General features: G+C 38.3%; 2 protein-coding genes across 3 annotated transcripts in view; both read right to left on the bottom strand.

Annotated features, from left to right (window-relative positions):
- Window positions 1-1753: 1753 nt before the first annotated feature.
- On the bottom strand, window positions 1754-12297 carry cdh26.1 (cadherin 26, tandem duplicate 1). Its single transcript, XM_061057787.1, has 19 exons — window positions 12201-12297; window positions 10119-10175; window positions 9535-9627; window positions 9280-9435; window positions 9030-9177; window positions 8673-8842; window positions 8423-8551; window positions 8149-8334; window positions 7753-8021; window positions 7356-7504; window positions 7008-7238; window positions 6688-6909; window positions 5622-5740; window positions 5407-5481; window positions 4526-4591; window positions 4298-4372; window positions 3288-3326; window positions 3035-3103; window positions 1754-2533 (listed from the first exon to the last, which is right to left on the bottom strand). Exons 1-19 carry the CDS (start codon window positions 12225-12227, stop codon window positions 2324-2326), a joined length of 2490 nt encoding a protein of 829 aa, XP_060913770.1. The 5' UTR covers window positions 12228-12297; the 3' UTR covers window positions 1754-2323.
- Window positions 12298-17137: 4840 nt separating this feature from the next.
- LOC132989370 (dysbindin-like) overlaps window positions 17138-21676 on the bottom strand; it is a 63543-nt gene continuing 59004 nt past the window's right edge. For both annotated transcript variants that reach the window (XM_061056965.1, XM_061056963.1), the window contains 4 exons: window positions 20298-20447; window positions 19692-19841; window positions 18186-19117; window positions 17138-17705 (listed from right to left, as the gene is read on the bottom strand). In XM_061056965.1, coding sequence (XP_060912948.1) covers window positions 18807-19117; window positions 19692-19841; window positions 20298-20447 — 611 coding nt within the window. In that variant the 3' untranslated portion in view covers window positions 17138-17705; window positions 18186-18806. The remainder of the gene's footprint in view (window positions 17706-18185; window positions 19118-19691; window positions 19842-20297; window positions 20448-21676) is intronic.

Genomic DNA, 21676 nt, shown 5'->3' with positions numbered 1-21676 from the left:
ATAAAAATCTGGTTCATGCATCCTCCAACCAAAATGATGGCATTATGATGGCATTGGAAATATGCTGACTGTCAACTGAGCGAGTGATACTCCATGAAAAACTTGCTAACACTGGCCTCTTTGTTACATTCGTGAGCACCTCAAAAGCAACTCCATGCTGAAATGTGATCTTTGGGTTTCTGAAGTCTGTAGTTTGTTAGAATGGAAAACTGTTTAAATAAAACTTTGGCATAAAATGTGAGCATTTTTATTAGGAGAAACTATTCTTATTATAGAAGTATCGTAGAAAATCCTATAGCACAGTTGAATCAGCGCAATGATGTAAGACACTTTATTAAAATGTGGATATAAATGTACAGGTCGTGGCTCAACGTTGCTCCCTTAGAAGAGGCGAGATCGTATTTTAATCAGACTAAGCATGCCTTTAACTCACCAAAAAGAAATAAAGAAAGCATACCACTTCAATCATTTGGCTCAGGAGGAACCCCTGCAGCGACTTGTGCATGTTCCAGCAAGTGTATACTAAATGCCCTCATTTTGCTGTCAGGTAAAGCAGCTGCAAGGCCATTTGCCAGGAACCAAGAAGAAATCCATTCTCAAGAAATACTAACTGACTGTAAAGCCCTTCAGGGAGATTTCAAACCTGTGTTATAACCTTCAGAATGCTGTTTAGTACATCACCTTTCTTTGAATGACCAAACAGGGGCTTCTATATTTTTCTGTGGATGGGATATAAATATTGGAGAAAAAAAAAGTGGGATTACAACCTACACACTTCCCTGTAGCTCCAACCTAAAACAGTGATAACAAAGCCTTTGTGTCAGATTTCCATTTCCATAATTAAGAGATGGTGTTACTTTGAATCACTTTAATAATGTCAATGTTATCAGTCTTTGTAATCCATTTTGTGTTTTGGCGCTTGCATACATTTGTGTATATTTGATGCACGTTCATTTGTGTCTGCCTGGGTTGTGCATGTGGATCAAACAAGCTGATTTATATCAGAATGATATGTTACTCTTTGCCACACCTTAACCTGATATGGCCTCCCTACATAGTACTTTCAATGACATGCATTCATCAAGAAACAAGTTCTTTCACTTCTGCTGACAGGCTGAGGGGGCAATACGTTTAACTTTCAACAACAGCCTATGGAGTGAACATCAAACCTGTAAAAACACATGTCAAATATAATCTGAAAATTGTTTTTGCATCAACACGCAGGGTTGATGATACGATCTAGTCGTGTCACAACCACTTTGCAGACATGCAGGCTTCACAGCATACAGTACCAACACTGTAGACAACCCCTGTCATTGGTTTTAAAAACAATGTCCAGAAATGAGCTCATGTATGTGACATTTTTATCTGGGATTATCACTGTAATGCAATAAAGTATTATCCTATCCTATCCTATCCTATTATGGGAAAGAAATCATTGATCCAACTACCCTTCTGAAAGACTGCATCAATTTCATTTCTGCTAATACATTCTGCTAATAAATACATAGACTTAAGATCAGGCTAATATCATGCTATATTGAACATTTTGAACAAGGTGTTTAGTTTGTAAAGTTTTAGTTTTCCTTGATTTTATTTTAATTGAGTCCATTTATTGATCCTATTTGTAAAAATATCCAACTTGTAAAACGATTTCACCCCGTCTTCCCCAAAATTATATTTAGTTTTGAAAAGGATGCATGTTGAAGACCACTGAAACAAATGCTCATAAGAAAAACAAAGCAAAACAAAGCCATGAAAAGCAAGTTTAATCCACACCGCCATATGAACAGAAGATTAACAACCACAAGGACAAATGCACTATCCAGTCACTATTGAACAAAAAGGATTTCTGACAAGTCACATTCCTGTCAGTCCTTTTTAAGATATCTTCTAGAGCAGAGTGTAAAGATAAATGCAGACTTTTAAAAATCCAAATAATACTGCCACGAATAAACTTCAAAAGCTAGAAATGGTGTGCTGTCCAATGCACTGTGATGTGGCAGCAGTCGCTGCCAAGGAAGTGAAAAAAATTGTAAAAAAAACACATAACCATACACACCCAGTCCCTGCCAAAACCTACGTTTTCAAAATTACCAGAGCATAACAGTTAGTGCAGTGCTTTAACTCAAAGTCCAAGCAAGCAAGTACAAGTACAACTTCTTCTGGATAATCCATTGGATACCAATCCATAATATCATTTAAATTGTTAAGTACAAATAAAAAACAATCCCTCCAATAGTAAAGTCATATATGTACATCTCAAATGTGGAGCAAAAATAATTGGTCAACATAAAAAAAACTCAAGATGCCTTTTGAAGCTTTAGCTCTTTTCTTGAATTGTCTGATGCATGATGCCTCCTAATGTCTTGAACTTCGGTCCCAAATCATTCAGAAAGTTCAGATCGTCTCCATGGTTGCTGAGAGAAAGCCCATCCAGAGACTGGGCTCTGCTTCCTTGTCCCTCATAGGTGTAGTTATGGGGTTGGTACACTGGGTGGTCTGCCTGGTTTCCATTAATGGTGTGCAGTCTCTGAGGGATTGATGAGGCAAAAAAGACTTCTTGGTCATTTTGTATTAAACAAAATCATACCTCAACAAATCTATATAGACAGTCAGCACCAGAATCAGAAATGCTATAATCATTCCAAGGTGGAAACTTGGTTTGATCCGAGCACTTAATCTTTTTGATGCCTTCAAACAGATGCAGTGATAAATTAGTGATTTTGTTTAATATATGGTACCATATTTGAGCTTTAGGAAGTTTAATTAAAGGTCTTTTGCCATATGTTTTTCCTGCTTGTAGCAGCAGAAACTGGAGGCATAAATGGCTGTAAAAAATTAAAAAATAACAATATGCCTTTTTGCATAATATTGTCGGGCACAGCACTTTCTTTAAGAGTAAATGAAAGATTCTCTACTATGTGACTAGCGGACAACTTGTTCTACCTCCTGAGCCGCATGCACCAAAGTTATTAGGCATGCTATATGTTAAATCTTTCATAAGGCGTTAATATAACACAGAGTTTCTTACCCTGTCAAGGTGACCTGCTATGTGTTGATTTGACCTCCGGCTGACAGAGTGGTGTCTCGATGAGCCTCCCTGTTCACAAAGAGAAGGATTGTGAGCTTCTGTAGCCAAACTGTGATGGGAATAAGCTTTCCACTGTTGAATTAACATAATGTTCTTCACATACTAAACAAACCGGCATAGCAAGTTGTATGCAATGCAGTCAAAACTTACCTTCTTGTTGAAATATGCTAACTTAATGGTGCACACTTCCTACCTGGTTGGTGTTTATCCTGTTTGTATTCCATTCAGAGTACTGAAATGAGTGAAATTTAAAAAGTAAGTACCCCCACTTGACCTTATCTGACAAACTCTATTTTCATGGAGCTATTAACACTGGAACAAGATTTCCCTCAAAGACAGCAAGATAGATAATTATTTAATATAATAACTTTTTAATCTTTATCAGGATCCAGTCAATTTATAGCAATAAGAGTTGGTTAAAAATGACAAAAAAGCTTTCAGTGTAACCCAAATAATATTCACTGTCTAAGCATAAATGTCAGTTATGCCTGGTTAAAAGCTGTATTTTTTATGGGCAAAATAACAACAAAAAAAACCCATCACAATTCAATAAACATCCCGCTGCTTTGGTGGCGGTGTATGAATGGATTAGTGTTGTACTTACTCTCTGATGTACATCGATTTGGATAAAAGCGTCTGCGATAAAAGTGAACTGTAACATTGTACACTGCAGTGAAACCGTTTTGGATATCTCCTTCACTTTTACTGCCAAGTTCACACAGCATTTCATTCAACATTTGAAATAAAAAATGTTTTATTTTGGAAACCATTTTGCTAGCCAGAGGGAGGGGGAAGCCTTTGGGCTTACTTCAAGCTCACTCACACAAATCTTAGGATGTGGTTAAAATGCCTTGATTGGTTTAGGGTGATGTGCCTTAAACCAATAAAGCCATTCTAACCACATCCTTGGCTCAGTGCAAGTGAGCTAGACGTTATCCCAATGGCTTCCTAGCTGATATATTTGACTTCAACCTTGGCTGTACCTGGAGTTTACTTCTTTACCGCAGTGAGTACAAAGTATTTTGTATAAAAAGGGGTTGCTAGTATAGCTTTAAAATCCAGGCTGTGGCGCCCCCTTGTGTATTTAAACAGGCAGTGTGCCGATTGAAAATTAACCTAAGAATGCAGTGGACCTTCCAAATGACATGTAATAATCAGCAGTGAAATGTAGCAGCTATTGTAGTCACAGCTGAGGTCACTCACCATGTTCTGACCTCCTTGGCTCCTAAGAGTGTCTCTTTGATGCTGCATGGTCGTTGAGCTCATGTGACTGTTAATCTGTAAGAGAATGACATTAAGGTCAAATCAGGGAGCGTAGTAAAGGACAAGTACAGACACGAACCACTTAGCAAGTTAACTTTATTATTTGGATTCATCCTACTGCTTTAAACAGGCCTCTAAACCTTTTAAGTCTTTGTCCCTGTGGCTTACCATGGTTTGTCCATAGCTGTTGTATGTATCCATGTCCTGGATCATTACTGGAGCCGTTTGGGACATCTAGGAGAGTCGAGCAAAATTTAAAAGCAACCTTACAATCAGAACCCAGTAAAAGTGGCTGTGTGTTTGTGTTGACAGCATTTACCAAAAATCTTATCTTGAAATGTCTGAGAAGGGAAATGCAGCGTAAGGCCGTGTTCACACTTGACTTCTTTTTTTCCAGAAAAAAAGCGCTGCTTTCAGCGCCTTTTGAGCGCTTATGCGGGAGTGTTCTGTAACCATAACAACGGGATCTAGTCTGCGGTGCCGGCCGGAGCACAACGCATCAATTTAGCACAGAAAAGAACAAGCGGGACGGGAAGTCAGACACCGATACAACATTAAAACATCCGGTTTATTTTCAGAATAACACCCTCCGTTTTGACGGTTCAGAAAAACGACCGTTTGTGTGTTTGTTTACGTGTTTATAAGGACTGAAAACTGGAAAAGGCGCCGGGCGCAGCGCTTTTTAAAAAGGCTTTTCCTTGCATTGTGTCATGCTACTATTAAAGTTAAACCTGTTCGCTACTGGTTTATAAGTGTTGCACAAACCCTGTAATTTATGCCATAAATGTGTGCACGCCAAACATCTCAACCACATCTGCCCATCTGTCATCACCCCAGGTAGACGGACAAAGAAAAGATTATAGCTGTCATTCATGTTTCAGCAAGATTAGGTGTAACCTTTTCTGACAAACTCTGGCTGTTTTCTTTATGTAACTCCTGTGTTACCTGAAGGAATACCATCAAAGCTTAACTGAAATAACTGAAACATCTAAGGCCTGCCTCTAAAAAAAAAGGTCACCCACAAATAGGTTGGGGCAGAGGGTGAGTACCTGTTTGGTGCTCATTTTTATACTGTCTGTCACAGCCTCATTGCGTGTTGGTGTCAGAGGCAGAGTGGGCACAGCCTGGCAGAGAAGAGAGAAAAAAATGTACACCCCACAAACAAATAAATACATATGAAACACATTGTGCATAAGTACAATATTATAGCATACTGTCACAGACCTACTTTCTTTAATATCCACAGACAACATGTCAAACAGACCTTGCATTCAGAGCCTCCTCCTTCTTGGTTGTACTTGATGAGGGTCTGGTTACCCTCGTCCTCTGCAGTGGGGATGGTGAACTTCTTCCCACACTGACACATAAAAATGAGTAGCAGTACTGTAGACACACATCCAAATAGAAAAGAACAGAGGTCGAATTGTATGTTTTCATAAGAATAACACCTGAGTAAGATAGGTGCTGGTTGCTTGAATTGGAGAAGGTCTCTGAACTGGTTAGATAGAGCTTGGTGGGAAAAGAATGAATCTTAATTAATAATCATCCCTTAATATCACCATTGAGGAGCCAACGAAAAACTCCACTATGGCTCTGCACTGTTAGCTCGTTGTGTACTATTACTTGGCCAAACTTTTTTCACTCATTACAGTTTGCTCATTCACTGCAAATAGCCATATAGCTGGATGTCACTTTTCCTATGTTTGAATCACAGTATAAACATTTGTTCGTAACTTCATCCAAATAGCAGTGAAGTTTACAGAAATGGCAATATTTTAAATTTGTATTTAATGTAATTTCTAATACCGTTAAGATGCTCACAATTATGAACATAAACCCTATATCACAATATTTAGTAGTTTACTGTGGATTTTGGTTTTCTCTGGCTTAAAAAATACTAGTAACTGGTCTTTTTTAGAAGTATCGAACATGTTATTAAACAACATCACTGTATGTGTGTGTGTCTAAGTGTGTGTGTGGAGCTCTGGCTGTTTCTCTACACGTCGTGCTTCCGCTATCCAGTAATGCAATTTGAATTAACAGACTGTGACTTCAATATTTTGAAATTATTTATAATTGTCTGTTAATGGTTTAATCCAGCTGTTATATTGGTATTGTTGAAGTGATAATATTTTCATATTCCACAACTTTTAATGACTGATGATGGAAGTATGAGCATACAATCCTGAACAATTTTATTTTTTGACTTAGGTTAATTCAATCTACCTGTACTTGATAATTTAATGGTAAAAAAGGGCACACATTTTTGCAGGTTTTCTGAGCGTGAACGTAATGAATTGGTTCATGTTGCCTATGTTTGTCACACTCACACAAGAATAAGAGGAGTCCTACAAAGATCAGTCCAATGCCAGGGGCCCCAAGGCTGGATGAGAGTGGCTCTTTGCCTTTGCAAACATTCTTCTCGCCACAGTCACACACCGTCACATCCACAGTATCACGTCCAACCATGTTCTGTTGGTCCTGAATCAGTAGGGGCACTGGATAGTTACCATAGGGAAGTTGTTTCAGGCTAACAAGGCCACCTTCTTCTCCTGGTGAAGTATGCATGTAAAGAGAAATGCATTTTTTACTTTTTGTTTGGAATAATGTAATATTATGTTTGTAAGGAGGGTTAACAGAAATGAACTACCTGTGGCAGGGTCGAATTTCCATCGCTGTGCCAGATCTTTGTCATCACCCCCCAGGGAGAAGGTAAAGGGCCCACTGTAAGGAGCGGCGTCTGAGTCATTGGCTTGCACCATGACCTTGCTAACCTTATTTCCACACATAACAACACCTCTGTTGACCAGCTGAGGTAGATTGTCATTAATATCCCCCAGGTGGATCCGGACAGTGCATGTACCTGTGCCTTGAGGCTTACCTTAGAACAAAGCAAAGAAATAAAACATCAGTTCATTAATTTCAGCACTTAGTTTACTAGTGCTCCCTTTTATTGCGCTTTCTTCTTTATCTACTGTAAATTTGAGCGTCTTCATACCATTATCTGTGGCACGAATGAGGATTTTGTAAATGTTTGTCGTGTTATCAACAAACGGTGACTCTCTATCCATCTTCTTAGTTGATGTGACTGTTCCAGTTTTTTCATCAATGGTTACCCAGTCAGCTGGATCTTCTAGCAGATCAAATCTAATATAAGGAGGAGAAAAGAAAGTGAAACAGAACATATAAGGCGAAAACACTGAATGTCAATTACACATCCAAATTTTAACAAATTTTGAACCAAAAATTACGGGTTATAGTAAACATTAATTTTTTTCCAAATATCAATACCAGTAACCGCTTTAAAAAAAAAACAAACAGCATAGGTCAGGCTTTATCATATTACAGAAATAACTTCAGAGAACATATAGTACAAAAACATTGTAGACATCAACCTGATCGGGTTCCCCTCTGCATCATGAACCGTCGGTGTGTGCAGCACCATTCCTGGCTGTTCCTCTTCCTTCTGGTACACATCAACTGGATCTTTGTCAAACACTGGTGGGTCATTCATATCGATCACCGTGATATCAATGGTTACTGAATCTGGAGTAGGCCCTTCTCCTTTGCCATCATCTTTATAATCTTTACAAATAGTTAAGGGTTCTGCATTCTTTACTCCAACCTTCAGCTTGGCTGTGTTTGTCTTTTCATAATCCTTTTTCTGTTAAAAAAAAAAAAAAAACACGAGTCAGTACATGTGATTCTTTTCTATATTAATTATAAAATAAGTTGGACTTGACACACTTTAAATTAGTTAAGATTCTTTCAGTGTGATAAAAGCAGATTACCTTGATGACACTCAGAATTCCCTCATTAGTGTCAGGGTCTGTTTCAATCTTGTAGTTTTCATCCTCATTTCCTTCCATGAAATAATATATGGCATTCCAACCTGGAGTTTTAGGAGTGTCTTTATCCTCTACCCCAATTCTCAAGATATCACCCTTGATAGACGCTTCTTGCACCTCACCACGGTACTAGATATGCAGAACAGTTTCAATTTTACCATCATGCATCAATCTGAAAACAACAATGATTAAAGTGAAGTATAAAAACAAAACATACCTCCCTGCTTTTGAATGTTGGTAGATGAGTGTTTGTGTCAACAATATTGAGAGTAATGACAGCCGTTGAGGACTTCATTTCTTCTCCATGATCATTTGCTTTGACAATAACTTCATACTTCTTTACTTTCTGAAATATTTATAAAAATACTTTTTAAACATTTTTATTAAGAAACTGACAAAGCAATATTTGCTTCTTCGTGCATTAACAACCTAACCACTGTTGTACGTAGGAATCACAAATCACTCACATCATAGTCGAAACATCCGTCAAGGGTGAGTCGGAACTGTTTGCTATTGATCTTATGAATACCAATCTTGGGTTGCGTTGGGTTCTGTGAAATCACGCTTACGGAAATTTGCGAGTTAGGTGTGTTCTCCTTGTCTATGTCATTAACATACAGTAGCGCTGGCAAGTATGCTTCAAGAGGATGAGGAGAGACAGAAAAGAAGAGTTCATTTGTTAAGAAAACAAAGAATGGTAAATAAGTACTCAATATGATTATATGTTTGATGAGTAATATTCAGGGACTGTAGGAAAAAAAAAGTCTACTAATCTGAAAAAAAAAACATACACATTTTGAGTTATTTAACAACTGTATACTCACTTCCACGTGTACTTTCCTTCACCTGTTCAGTCATTTGAGGAGGGAAAAATTGAGGCGCGTTGTCATTGATGTCTTTAAGCTCCACATCAAAAGCTAGTTCCTCGTCCAATCGGTTTCCTGTGTGTTGGTGTACGATGTCAAACTTGATCTGTTGGGATAGTTTCTCATGTCAAATGATTTGTACAGGCTAAAGATCAATACAGAATGAATTTGTCATTGTTATTAGTTACTAGTATACATGTAAGCTCACATGAAAGGGTTTTGGGTACTTCTCTCTGTCCAAAGCTCTATTGGCAAAAACTTCTCCGGTGTCCTTACGGATCTCAAAAACTCCGAGTGGCGGCTTATCCACACCCATTCCACTTATTCGGAACTCGTGGTGGTGCCCCGTCATGTTATTAAACATCTAGTGTCAATACACAAACCATTGACGATTATTGTGTCCTCCTTTGATTGAAGCAAAAATCTAGCCACCAAAATGATTTTATGCACAAAATTATGTCACCTTGGAAATTAGTTTTGGGTATGGTCCTTCTTCCTCTTCTTCTAATTCAATCGTGGACAAAACCCATCTTCTTTTAGAGCGCACTAAAAGCTCCTGTTTATACCACAATGCAGATAATAGTTATAATAATAATAACTTTATTAATACAGCACTTTGCAAGTTACAAAGTACTTTACAATTCAAACAGGGCAAAACTGTAAAAACAAATACACAAATAGACAAATAATACAAATAAATAAAAGCAAACAAACTTTTAGATAAGACCCAAAATCAATAAAACCCATACATCAATACACACATTGGAAAGAAGCACAACAAAGCCAACGTAAAGAAAAAGCCTGCTGATAAAAGTAAGAATGGTGGAATAAAAAGGGACCCACAATAGACCCCTGGGGGCCCCCACAAGATAGAGCAGCACAGGAGAAATGAGCATCTCCAAGCATTACCGAAAAAGACCTGTTTGACAGAAAATGTCCAGCACAAGTCCAGATCATATATTCAACAAATAATAAAGTAATCACTCATTTTATCCTACAAGAAAACAAATTGGAAGTGATTAGATTTTCCAAATAAGGAATAGTTACCCTTTTGGCACGCCTATTGTATTCAATGTTGGACTCAGCCAGGGCTGTTAAAGCAACCTACGACAACAAAGAAACTGATTAGGGAGACTCAATCTTGGCATCACAGAATACTGTAAATTCGTTTATAATCTAAAACATCTCCCATCATGCTTCACGTGCACCTCTTAAAACAAAACAATATGGCTTTATTTTAAGTGAATATTAACAACAATTCACAAATGGCTGTTCAGATAAACTACAGAGGTTACTAAGAAGGCACTTTAAAAACAAAAATCTGAACATTAAGGAGCATTGCAATTGAGATATATTATTATCTTGTCATTAAGAGTAATTTTGATCTTCAGTGCTTTTGGCAATTATTTATCACCAGGGTTGTGCTTTATGCCTTCCTTTATATGATTGTCCCTCCACCTGCGCCACTGTATTATGTTTCTGAGATAACATATATAGAGAAGTGGCCATTCACCAGTTTCTATACCCACTCATCCTGTTAAAGGCTTTAGAGAGGCAAAGCAAATTCAGGAATTCATTGGGCTGGAGGTTGATTACATCCCCTATCAAGCTGTCCTTCTGTAACAGGGAAAAACACACAGGGAAGCATTTTTGTCACCTAAAAAAAATTAGAGCTACACCCAAACTTTTTAATGGTGTATCCAAAAATGTTTGAATGTAATATGACGACTTGTATTAAAGTTATACTGTAAGGCTTGTTCCCTCCTGATGAATTCAGTGTAAGGCTGCCATAAAACGTATTCTTATGTTCTTATTAAGATAAGATAGAGATATATATTTATTGTCATTGCATGTTATACCTCTGTTGGAGCAAGGCAGTTGCAGCATATAAAATATGTACACATACACCAGCACACACACGCACACACACACACACAAACACAAGCCAAGTACATCTCACCCATTCCCACATACACATTCATACCTGTAAAAATTTGTAAAAGAATGTAATAGATACTCTAAAAATAAAAATATAGGGCAATGAGGTTAAAACACGACAGTAATTGCACAGAGTCTGTTATTGCACAGAGTCCATTATTGTGTGTGTGTGTGTTTGCAGCAGGTCCAAAGCTCTGGGGAAAAAAGCTCTTCCGTAGCCTGTTTGTAAGTGTGTTGGAGGTTCTCAGTCTACTTGATGGGGAGGGTGGTGAAGAGGGGGTTTACCGGGGTGTAAGGGGTCCTGCAGGATGTTTGTGGCCCGTGTGAGGAGATAGCTTTAGTGGATGTCGATCAGATTGAATGTTATCATAGGTTTTAAATTTTGGCTTTTAATTTAATTACATTGATGGTAATTAATAAGCGTTAGTTTAGAATACTAGTCTGCTGTCAACTTGTCCAAACTGAATGCAAAGGCATATCTTGACACTCTTTTTTTGATTAGGTGGAAGTTGTTGTAGCATTAGTTAGCTCTGGCTAGGCAGTTACGAGTATGTAACTACAAAGAAATGCCTTTCTAGCTTGCCATGCCTACCCAACTAACAGTACAGCCTTAAGCTCTATGTATAAACAGGAAGAACTGTCTTGCAGCTTGACTGCACAAGGTGGGACAGCAGTGGTAAGTTAGTTATTAAAAACACAACAGGGTTTAAGAATCATGGGTGGCAACTAAAGAACAGGAAACCAGAAATATCAAAACTTAATTCAATCATTCAACTCAATGTATAATGTGTTTCTTGGTTGAGCTTTTGCATGTGGTGGTGTTATACTATACAGGGTGCTTCCATAGTGTAATGTTAAGAACTGGTTTTACTTGATGTCTCTTCCATATGCACTTGCCTGCAGCCTTTTAACCTTTAAAGTAGAAGCAACTTGGTGTTCTCGCCATGTTAAAGCCCTGTTATTCTCCTTGTATTTCCAAGTTGACAAGTTTATCATAAACAGCAAAACTTTCCCTTAACAGCTTTATTGAAACAATAGCTAAGCAGTCACCTTTTTTTTTTTTTTTTTTTACTTTTAATGTTAGTTAGTTGGAACAGTATGACACTATTTTATGTGTATGAATTTCAAACAAATATATGAATAAATAATTATTAATACAAAACTGTAGAAAATTCAGAATGTCATGCCTACCAACAGAAGCAGTGAAATGGACCTCATCTTGGTCCTCTCTGCCTGATATCCTCTGTGGGAGTTCTCCAGCACAGTCAAATACAGCCTCTATTATAGTAAGCAGAAGACAACCCCCAACTGCCTTGAGGCAAGCAGGTCGACGTCTCAGTTGACAAAGGGTCATTTGTTCATGCACAGGTATTAGCAGTATAACATTTCAGCCTTGGCTTTACTTACACTTGCCTGCCTATTTACTTTCATATCAAACTGGATTTTTTGATAGAAAATATTCATGTGGACTTTTATTGATCTTTCTGACTGTGTTGAAAAAACAGGCTCAGGTGTACCCTCCAACTCTCTAGCTCAGGTTACCATGTCTTATTTATGTCTGCCCTGCATCACAGGCAGAGGGCAGTTCAGTTTTGTGAGTCCATTGGGTCTTGTCTGTATTCTTCAATTTTTCCTTCTTTGTTGTTATTGCACATCATTATAAACTGAGTCATTGAATTTAATTCAACACTAGAAAGCAATTACTTCATTATTTTTTGTAATGAGCACAATTGTGCTGAGTTCAACAAAAGGCAAAATTCATCAGAAGATCTTGAAGTCTCTTTGTTTTGTCTTGGGCACTGCCAGAGGTCATAAACTTAAGTTGTAAGGAGTGAAAAGACTTCTTGAGAAGTGCATAATAGAAATTAGATATTATTTCGCGATCCCAACATCTCAATCAGGTCACCTCCCTGATTGAGGATTGTGGTGGTAAAGAAAGAGCGCTGGTTGTCCCATACTACAGTGACAGCAGCAGAGAGGAAAAAATGTTTGACAGCAGCAAGAGGATTGTCTGGTGGACAACACAGGAAAATCTGGTTGGTTAATACTTGAAGAGCTAACACCGTATAGAGCTGCCGTAACAATTCTTAAAACCCAGAAATGAAATAACATTTGAACAATTCCAAAACCCCTGTCTCAAAGTCAATGAGATTTTTTAATTGGTTTTCAGTTTGATTCCCCCAAAACAATGTCCCCGGTAAACACAAGCTGTAGATATTATTTAAAGTTTTTTTCTATGACATAAAATGCAGCTGGAAGTGCCCCACTTGTGAATTTTTGCAATCATTTTGTACATCTAACTAGTACTACAGAGTAGTACTACAGAGTTTGTCACTAAAATCAAACGACATCACGCCGAACATTCATCTACTGGTCATCTCTGAAAAACAATCATTAATTAAACTCGCAATTGACACAGCCATGACCACTCACTCGATCAGGTCAGGCAAAGAAGAAAGTGTTTCATAGAAGTGGTAAGAGTGTTAAATAAAAAAGTTGGATGCCTGGTGTGGGAGGATATTGAAGTAACTTGACCATATGATTTACTTCCTTTATAGCCTAATATCAGCATTTGACTTTTGCTGATTGCGTTTATGCTTCAGAAATTATGAAAGTACAGACCATTTGTGAAGATTATCTTGCTGAAGAAAATGTCTAATTGTCAACTTGTGAACTTTTTTTGTCACTTATTTTCAGCAACAATCCAAAAACCGATGGGGAAAAAAAATCTTTGATCAACTTATTGCAGAAGCGAGAAGTGGAGATAGAGGGATGAATAAGGCATGACAAAAAAGTCTTCCTGCTTGAACTTGGCATACGGCAAGGACAGAGTAGTTCAGTGTTTATGACAATAGCACACCTGTATTTACAAAGGATGGATGTTATGTTTGGAATGCCTTCAAATACCTTCACAGCTCCATACAAGTGTTTTAGACACGGTCATTGCTGCCCTTTTTATTTCCTCCTGTCGGTCTAATAAATATCACAAGTCATCAACTTGGACTGACTGCAATAGTTAAAACTTTCTTTTACTCTGAGTTATTTTTAAAGCCACTGTACCAAAGAAGCTTCATTCCAGGGTGAGTGGTGTAATGTCTGAGTAAAGTCCTTGAATGTCTGGTATGTTGCTGTCACAGACCTGAGAGCAGGATTTATTTTAGTTACGGCACTGTTCATTGATTTGCACATCTTTTACGTATCATGTAGTTTTAAACAAGTTGAAATAAGACGGGTAGAAGCAGCACCACTGTGTCGATGTTTGTTTGTTTGTCTATCAGTCTGACTCACAGAGCATCCCTGCGGGGCTGTCTGCTGCTGAACAGAGGGCAGGTAGAACACACTCCTGATACTGATCTCACTGGGAAGTTGGCATCGAGTCTACATGGACAAACCCCCAATAAACATGAATATAAGAACATATTCAAAACCATGTCTGTCTTGCTGTCAATTTATGTTATTCATCTTTTGCACATAACATCATGTTCCGCCCCTCGGAAACACTGCCTCTAAAGAAAATGTACTTTCTAAGTATGAAATAATTTCATTACAGTTCACTTCCCTCTCTAGTTATTGAAATAAGATCACATAAAATGACCTTTTATGAAGTAAAAATGCCTCAAGTTTTACACAAGTCAGTAGAAAGATGTTGAAGTTTTAAGATAAATAATAGCCTGCTTTGTCAGTCACTGAGTCATTGTGGCTAGATTGTATTGTGAGAATACAATACAAAATAATTCCTCAGTGACTCAGAAGCTGTTGTAGGTACACAGCAATAAAACTCTTGGCAGAAGACTGAACAGAAAGCTCCTCCCTCCTTACATTTAAGTTGGCATGGGGCTTCTATTAGATTATTTTGTTTACGCACACCTGCAAACTGTTGTTTTAGCCTCAAACAGGCCTCTCACCAACATGTAGATCCCAGTAGTTTTAAAAAAATACATTTTAAAAAAATATTCAAAACTGCCCTACATCACAGAGGCAAATTCTGCAGCTGTGCCTCCGTTGTACTTTTCTGACAGATTAATTACTGGTTACTTTACTGATTGAGATGTCTCTCAGTAAATTCTGATATTATTGTATCACATCCAAATCAATTGGGAGTCATTGGTTTTATTGGGGAAAATGCACTAAAAAAACAGTAGTACGTAAAGTAGAAGATATATATGAATTAAAATTTGCTTCACATTTAGCATATGCAACATGAAACTACTGTTACCATACACATAGTATATTTTTAAAAAATAATCATAAAACTAGAATTGAACTACAAAATAGGCTATTCTTTATATATCATGAGTTATTTCACATCTGGTAAATATTAGGTTGTATATCTCTCCTTTACAAGAAGATCTGATTCTCTAGGGCTACGATTCAATTTTTGGACAATTCATTCAAATATAAAACGCTTTGGTGCACATTGATTCTGTACCATTTGGTTTGATCTGATGGAAATTGATAATTGAATCCAAAATAGCTTTAAAACCAGGCCATTGACCGGTTCGTAGCCTGTTGTTACTGATCCACGGCTGTGCAGACCAGTTCACTCAAACGTTTAATGTTAAGATCAGTAACCGATCCGGATCCTTTTATCTTCACACCTCTAGTGCATGGTGTATTTCCATCCTAAAATGATTAAACCCAGATGTTTTGTTCTTTTACTTTCTTGACTCAAAATGCGCCAGATATCTTTTCTTGCTTATGAGAATCACTGTTAATAGAAAGTCATTGAAGCTCCTTGCATGATTTGAGTTCAGTGGCTGAATCCTGACCATAGACTGTAAATATTATCGGCGTCTGAGTGACGTCAGCCATCTGTTACGGCAGGGGGCTCCAGAGGCTCATCGGCAGCAGACTCCATGGAAATCCTGTTTCATCCTAACTTTCAGTCAACCTAACGACTGGCTAAAAGCTGGAGCTTTGGCTGGTATTAAGTTTCCTGACAAACCATCACATCGTGCCCGCCTGACAATCAGGTTAACTACTACTATTTTAAAAAAGCACCCCTTGTACAGTTTGTGCCAATGAGGATAACAACTAATTAGACCATTTTGTTTTTTTGTACCAGGCTGTGAATGCGTTAATTTCTGCGGTAAAAACTGGCTTTTTGAATGAGGTGGTGTATGTGACTTCTGGGGCTCTTGGATACAGCCTCAAGCGGACCCTCATCAAACTGCATGGTTTTTGCATAGATAGGTTTGCTCTGTTTTTTTTAGGTATGCACAATTAGTTTCTGGTATGTGAAAATGTGTTATCATTACCAGTTAACAATTCTCAACACGTTTATTGGCATGTTTGTCCATTTCTATGATGACAACGATTATTATGTGACAGGATTCACACCACCATAAAGAAGGGATCTACAGGGAACAACAAGTTGTCTGAGGAGGATTGTGGGAGGTGAATTCAGTACTCTCAGATCCCATTCTCAATTTAGATTTATTCAATTTAGACTCACATTAGATGACTTCAGAGGCAAAAGGAGTGTTACTGGGACAAAATGTACGAATGATAAATGAGAGATGTCAAAATGATACCACTGAAAGGAAGGGATTAACTGTTGTTGAAAAAAACATGCAGGTTAAAGTAAACGTCAGGCAAAGTTGTAAAACTAGAAGAACTTGAAAGCTTAATGCATATAGAGTGGAACGGCTGCCAGGACCTGTCAGTACTGCTCATACTTTTGACATACATGTAGCTCTAGGCCTACCCTGTGTGTAGGTACATTCTTCTCTCCCTAGCACATGTATTAAAGGGAAACTATATGATGGTAAGCTTGAGAACTTGATACATGAGCTAAAGAGCAAGCTTGATTATACACTGTTTAATCCCCCCACACACATACACACACACACACACGCACACACACACACACACACACACACACACACACAGAGACAATCTGATTGAATCCTGCCTCCCCTTAAAACTGCCTCAGAAGAAAATTCCTTCTGAAGCTATTTTTGAGTCGTCCTGTTCATTCCTGTTTGGATGTCTTTATGGGTACCGTGTGAAATTCTCATCTTATCTTTAGAAGTGACAGAAGGAAAGATTGTTGTCGTGAGGAAAAAAAACGAAGCAGTGTAAGAGAAAACCAAGTGAAAAATCAGAACACACTGGCAAACAAACAGTTAACCCAACTGTAATGACTCCTGTTACATTTTAATTCCATTTCTCATGAGCTTTACAGATACGGGAAGCGTTGAACACCATGAAAAGGTTGTTTTGAACGATGCAGTTGGCTCAACTATTAATACATATTTTATTGTTTACCATCCCCACCCTTGTATACGCACACCCATATCGTTAATCATCCGAACAAACACTTAGACACACACAGAAGAAACATATAAATCATTTCAGCTGATCAGGTGAACCCTTATTCAACTCCTGTCACATGTACTATAGGTGAAACTTGGCATCAAGTCCATGGGCCACCTGCATAGTTCAGTCAAGTATCGCTTTGAAGCAACCCAACTGAAAAACGAATAAATGAGTCACTGACAAACAGGAACAAAATGGCATGCATTTACAGACACAGTTCCATTCATGACACTGTAAAGAGTCGCACATGCACGCGGCGGTAAAGTCATGATACGCTACATTTTGTCAACAAAATAAAGCTCGCCTCATGGAGATCCACTGGAAACACAATAGGATGCATAATTCCAGCAGTTACGGTATCTTTGAGCCTTTGGACTGTGAGCTGGATCGCTGTTTAAGCCATGCAGTCAATATTTATGGAGTTAATGTATTAACTTAGGTTTCGGGAGCAGGACCACGCCTAAAACAACACCTCCAATTACCTGACAGCCTACTTAACACCTGGTCACCTCACCGCACCCCGTTTGTCTCAGATCCTTCTACCCACCCTCCCTTCCCTCCTTCCTCATCATTTAACCCTCCTTCCTCATCCCTTTCCTCCTTCCTTATTTCTTCCCGTCCAACTCGGCAACACGCCTCTCCCTCGTCTCTCTCATTTCAGGTACAGTCTGGGGGCCGTAATAAGTTCGGGTGGATTCAAACCCGAGGCGGAACCCCCCCACTCTGAGTCTCTCGCTCGCCCGATCGACCTCCCAGACCAGCCTGAAAGAAGACGGCCATCTCACACCTACACCCCTCTCATACACATACATCTGTCAATATATCTTACAATCCACATTAAATGTTCAAACTAACTCTGTTGTGGCGTGGTCCTTGCTAGTGAACTCAGTCTCAATCCAAAGCCATTTTCAATACCATAGAGCAGGTGTTGTATTCATAAGGGGATGCTATTTAATCTCAGTGCCATATAAGACGAGCAGCATCCAAGGTACTAAGACTTTAGATGCAGTTATATGCATTTGAATTCCTTTATCCACATTTCACTCGATGTGGCTTTGCCTGGTTCTGTCCTTCTACTTGAGTAAAGAGGAGATGCACTGCAGTCTTCAAATAGCCTGTGCTTTCAAGTGCACAATGGGCATGAAAGGGGTTTCCCTCAGGCGGTAGGACGACAAAAACTTGAGCTGACAGTTATTCTATTTTATTATTTTAACCATTAAAGGTAAGTGAATGTGAGAGGGATGACTCGTCTAGTTTGCTCATGAATGTCATCATTGCCAAGATATTCAACAGTCACATCAAATAGAGTACTTTAGTAGGAACGTACTTTAATTAGGAAAGATGTACTCAGGAAAACATTCATAAAGACAGCAAATCATGGCCGGGTCTGCCAAGCTAGGATTTCCTCCTTAAAAGGGGACTTCAGAGTGGCAGAGAGATAGATTCCGTGTATCTAAATAGAGTCAAGTTCAGTCTTTAGGAAGATTTTGTTCCGCGGCATCTTTCCTCTTCGTCTTCCTCCTCTGTTTCTTCATCCCTGGTGTGAGGAACAGATGTGAGCAGCAAAGTGTCGGCATGAACTTCTTCATCATCGGACTGGATCACGGGTGTGTCGGCTCCACCCTCGCTGGTATCGCAGGAGCCAGATGATGTGGAGGACATGCGTGATTTAGAGCTGCGTTGCACTTCCTGTTGCCGTTTTAAAGTCGCCCGCTCCCTGTAGACGACCTCTGCATCTTCATCGTCCTCCTCCTCTTCGTCTTCTTCTTCTTCTTCTTCTTCACCCTCTGAAAAAGAGGAAGCAGTAAAAGGACTTTTGCACCTGTTCTGTCAGTGCCTATTATTTCAGCAGGACGCACCTGCATTGCTCTGTCTTTCCATGGATGAAATGAATATGCATGGATGACGCGTATAGATATTCCGTTTACAAACAAGAATTCCTGGTTGAAGACTCTCAATTGTCTTCATGGAAATACAATTATAGTTTATTTTATATTGCTTCCTTTAAAAAAAACCAAAAAAAAACAGTGGCTAAATAGTTTTGCAGTTGACTCATGGGGGTGAATTTTGAGACCCTAGTTTACTAATCCTATAAGACTAAGGATTTCTGTTTTAGGGACTGACTAAAATCACTTCTGCATAAATATTCATACAAAATTAAGAGGACATTTTTTGAATGAATCTCTTTCTCAATTAAAAAGATTAAAAATAATGAAAAAAAAAAATATTTTTCAGTCTTGATGTGTTGGGTTAATTGTACGAATTGTTGTATGAAGTTGCTTGATGTGTAAAATCTGCTTGTGGGTGTTGTTAGAGAAGTGGCTTTATGAAGGTAAAGTGGCAGTAGGTCAATCTTTTCACCTGGTAATGGAGATGCCAGCTGTCCTTCATCTGCACTGGAGCCGGAATTTAGGAAAACATCGAGTGCTTCCTGGTCAGAGATGTCCATCAGGTCCATCTGCTCCAGAACATCCACGTTCACCTCCATAGAGGAGATACTTCCCATGGGGGCTGCGTACAGGCAGAACAACATTCATTTACAATTTTAGGTCATTTGAAGAATTCCAAACGCTTGAATATTTACATGTTGTCCTTCTAAAGTTTATCACAGGGCATATAATTCTTAGTCACTAAACCTGAATCTGTACTTTTAGATTTCAATCTCTTTGTCAATTTCTGTTATTACAAAAGAAAAAGCACAACAGTAAAAAACATTTCAAGACATTTCATCTTTCAATTCACAAAGCACAATGTCCCAATTTGCCTGCAGGTGGCAGCCTCCATCCTAAGAACCTTTATTCAGATAAGTTAACCCCCCCCCCCCCCCCCCCCAAATAAACTTTAATATTGAAAAATCAAAGAGATCTCAGGAGGGGCGACAGAGGGAGTTCCCTCTGTTTTAAGGGGTTTTAAATGGTGTACTTTTTCCATGTAACAAAAAACAAAACAGACAGAACAGTGACTCACGTTTCCTGCAGTCGATCTGCAGGTGAGAAGAAGGCAGATAGTTTTCCAAATCATGCTGATAGACCTCCTCAAAAAAGCGCTGTCTCTCCCTCGACTTCAGGTGCTGTGATGAATCATTGTCCAGCAGCCTCTGAGAGTTGTCTGTCTCTGCTAAGCACCCAAACAAGATAAAAAATAGTGGTTAGTGGGGGGGCATGTGCAGAGGCCATAGTCCACCAAGTGGTCTTTTCCCGCATGTCATTCCCCACTCTCTCTCTCCCTGATTTCTGACACTATCCACTGTCCTATCTAAATAAAGGCATAAAAGCCCAAAATAAACCCTAAAAAAACTTGAATTCATCATGACAAAGGGAAAAAAACAGGAGATATATTATATGAACTAAGAATCATCTGTTTTCTTCCATAACTATAGGACTGTCGATTCATTATCACACAAATTACACATAATATTTTACCGAAACAATAAAAATGTTCACAGAATAGGAATCAAATTAAAAATCACATTTTAAAAAAACTGTGGAAGGAAGGTGGAGATGTTTGTTTATTCGTCTACTACTCTTTGGCAGCCACTTAAAGAAAGCAAAGGATTAATCTCTTGCCAGATTTGGATTAACTATCTACAAGTACATTCTTTTAAAGATAATCATCTGTTAATTTATTACCTGACAGAAAGTGTAGTCTACTCCCCTATGAAGCTTCAGGCTTTTTCTTCTCATCTGTCAAGAGCTGTCAGTGTTTAATGAGCTGATGATTAAAGAAAATATTTGTATTTTGTTAATAAGCAGACAGGCTCTTAGAGTCGCCGACAAAATAAATTTAGTTATTAGTTATCTGTCTAGGAGTCTCAGCATATTATTTATCTGCATGTGTCTTCTATGCATTCACTCTTTCTATTAATTAATCTTCCCACATTCCTTTTAGTCAGCTTTGGCTTTGTGTTTTCTGAAAATAAAAGTCTGATCCCTTGAGGAAATAAAGAACACACATGCAGTTTGAAATATTAATTTGATACCAAATGCAGATTTGTACTGCAGGCATCAAATGTGCTATCTCATTATCAAAGTAAATGACTTTGAATTAAATGCATTAAACTCCATTTCTTAAGAATGATTAATCCAAACCATTCATTTTTTAATTCTTGTTTTTTTGTTTTCATCTTTTGAATTTGATGTCAACATTACTCCCCTTTGCAAATCATATGTTACATATTTATATTACAGCAGGCAGTATCGGAGGGTTTGAAAATGTCTGCTGATGGCTTAGCATGTTTCCATAAAGTATATCTAATCTAATGTTTTGCAGACAAACATCCATTAACAGTACAGTACAGTTCATGTGATGAGAGAAGTTGGTTGGTGCGACAGAAAGAAAAGTGTCTG

The sequence above is a fragment of the Labrus mixtus genome, chromosome 15, assembly GCF_963584025.1.
Source record: "Labrus mixtus chromosome 15, fLabMix1.1, whole genome shotgun sequence".
In the NCBI taxonomy this organism is placed as follows: domain Eukaryota; kingdom Metazoa; phylum Chordata; class Actinopteri; order Labriformes; family Labridae; genus Labrus; species Labrus mixtus.
The sequence above is the reverse complement of the archived record's forward strand: the minus strand, read 5'-3'. Positions and strand labels throughout refer to the sequence as shown.

Excerpts from the sequence above, each read along its gene's own strand:
- cdh26.1 (XM_061057787.1), bottom strand. The coding sequence starts at position 12,227 with ATGAGGTCCATTTCACTGCTTCTGTTG. Across the intron at positions 9,628-10,118 it reads ACAATAGGCGTGCCAAAAGG|GAGCTTTTAGTGCGCTCTAA; the intron begins GTAACTATTCCT and ends TGGTATAAACAG. Across the intron at positions 8,552-8,672 it reads ACGGATGTTTCGACTATGAT|AAAGTAAAGAAGTATGAAGT; the intron begins GTGAGTGATTTG and ends TAAATATTTCAG.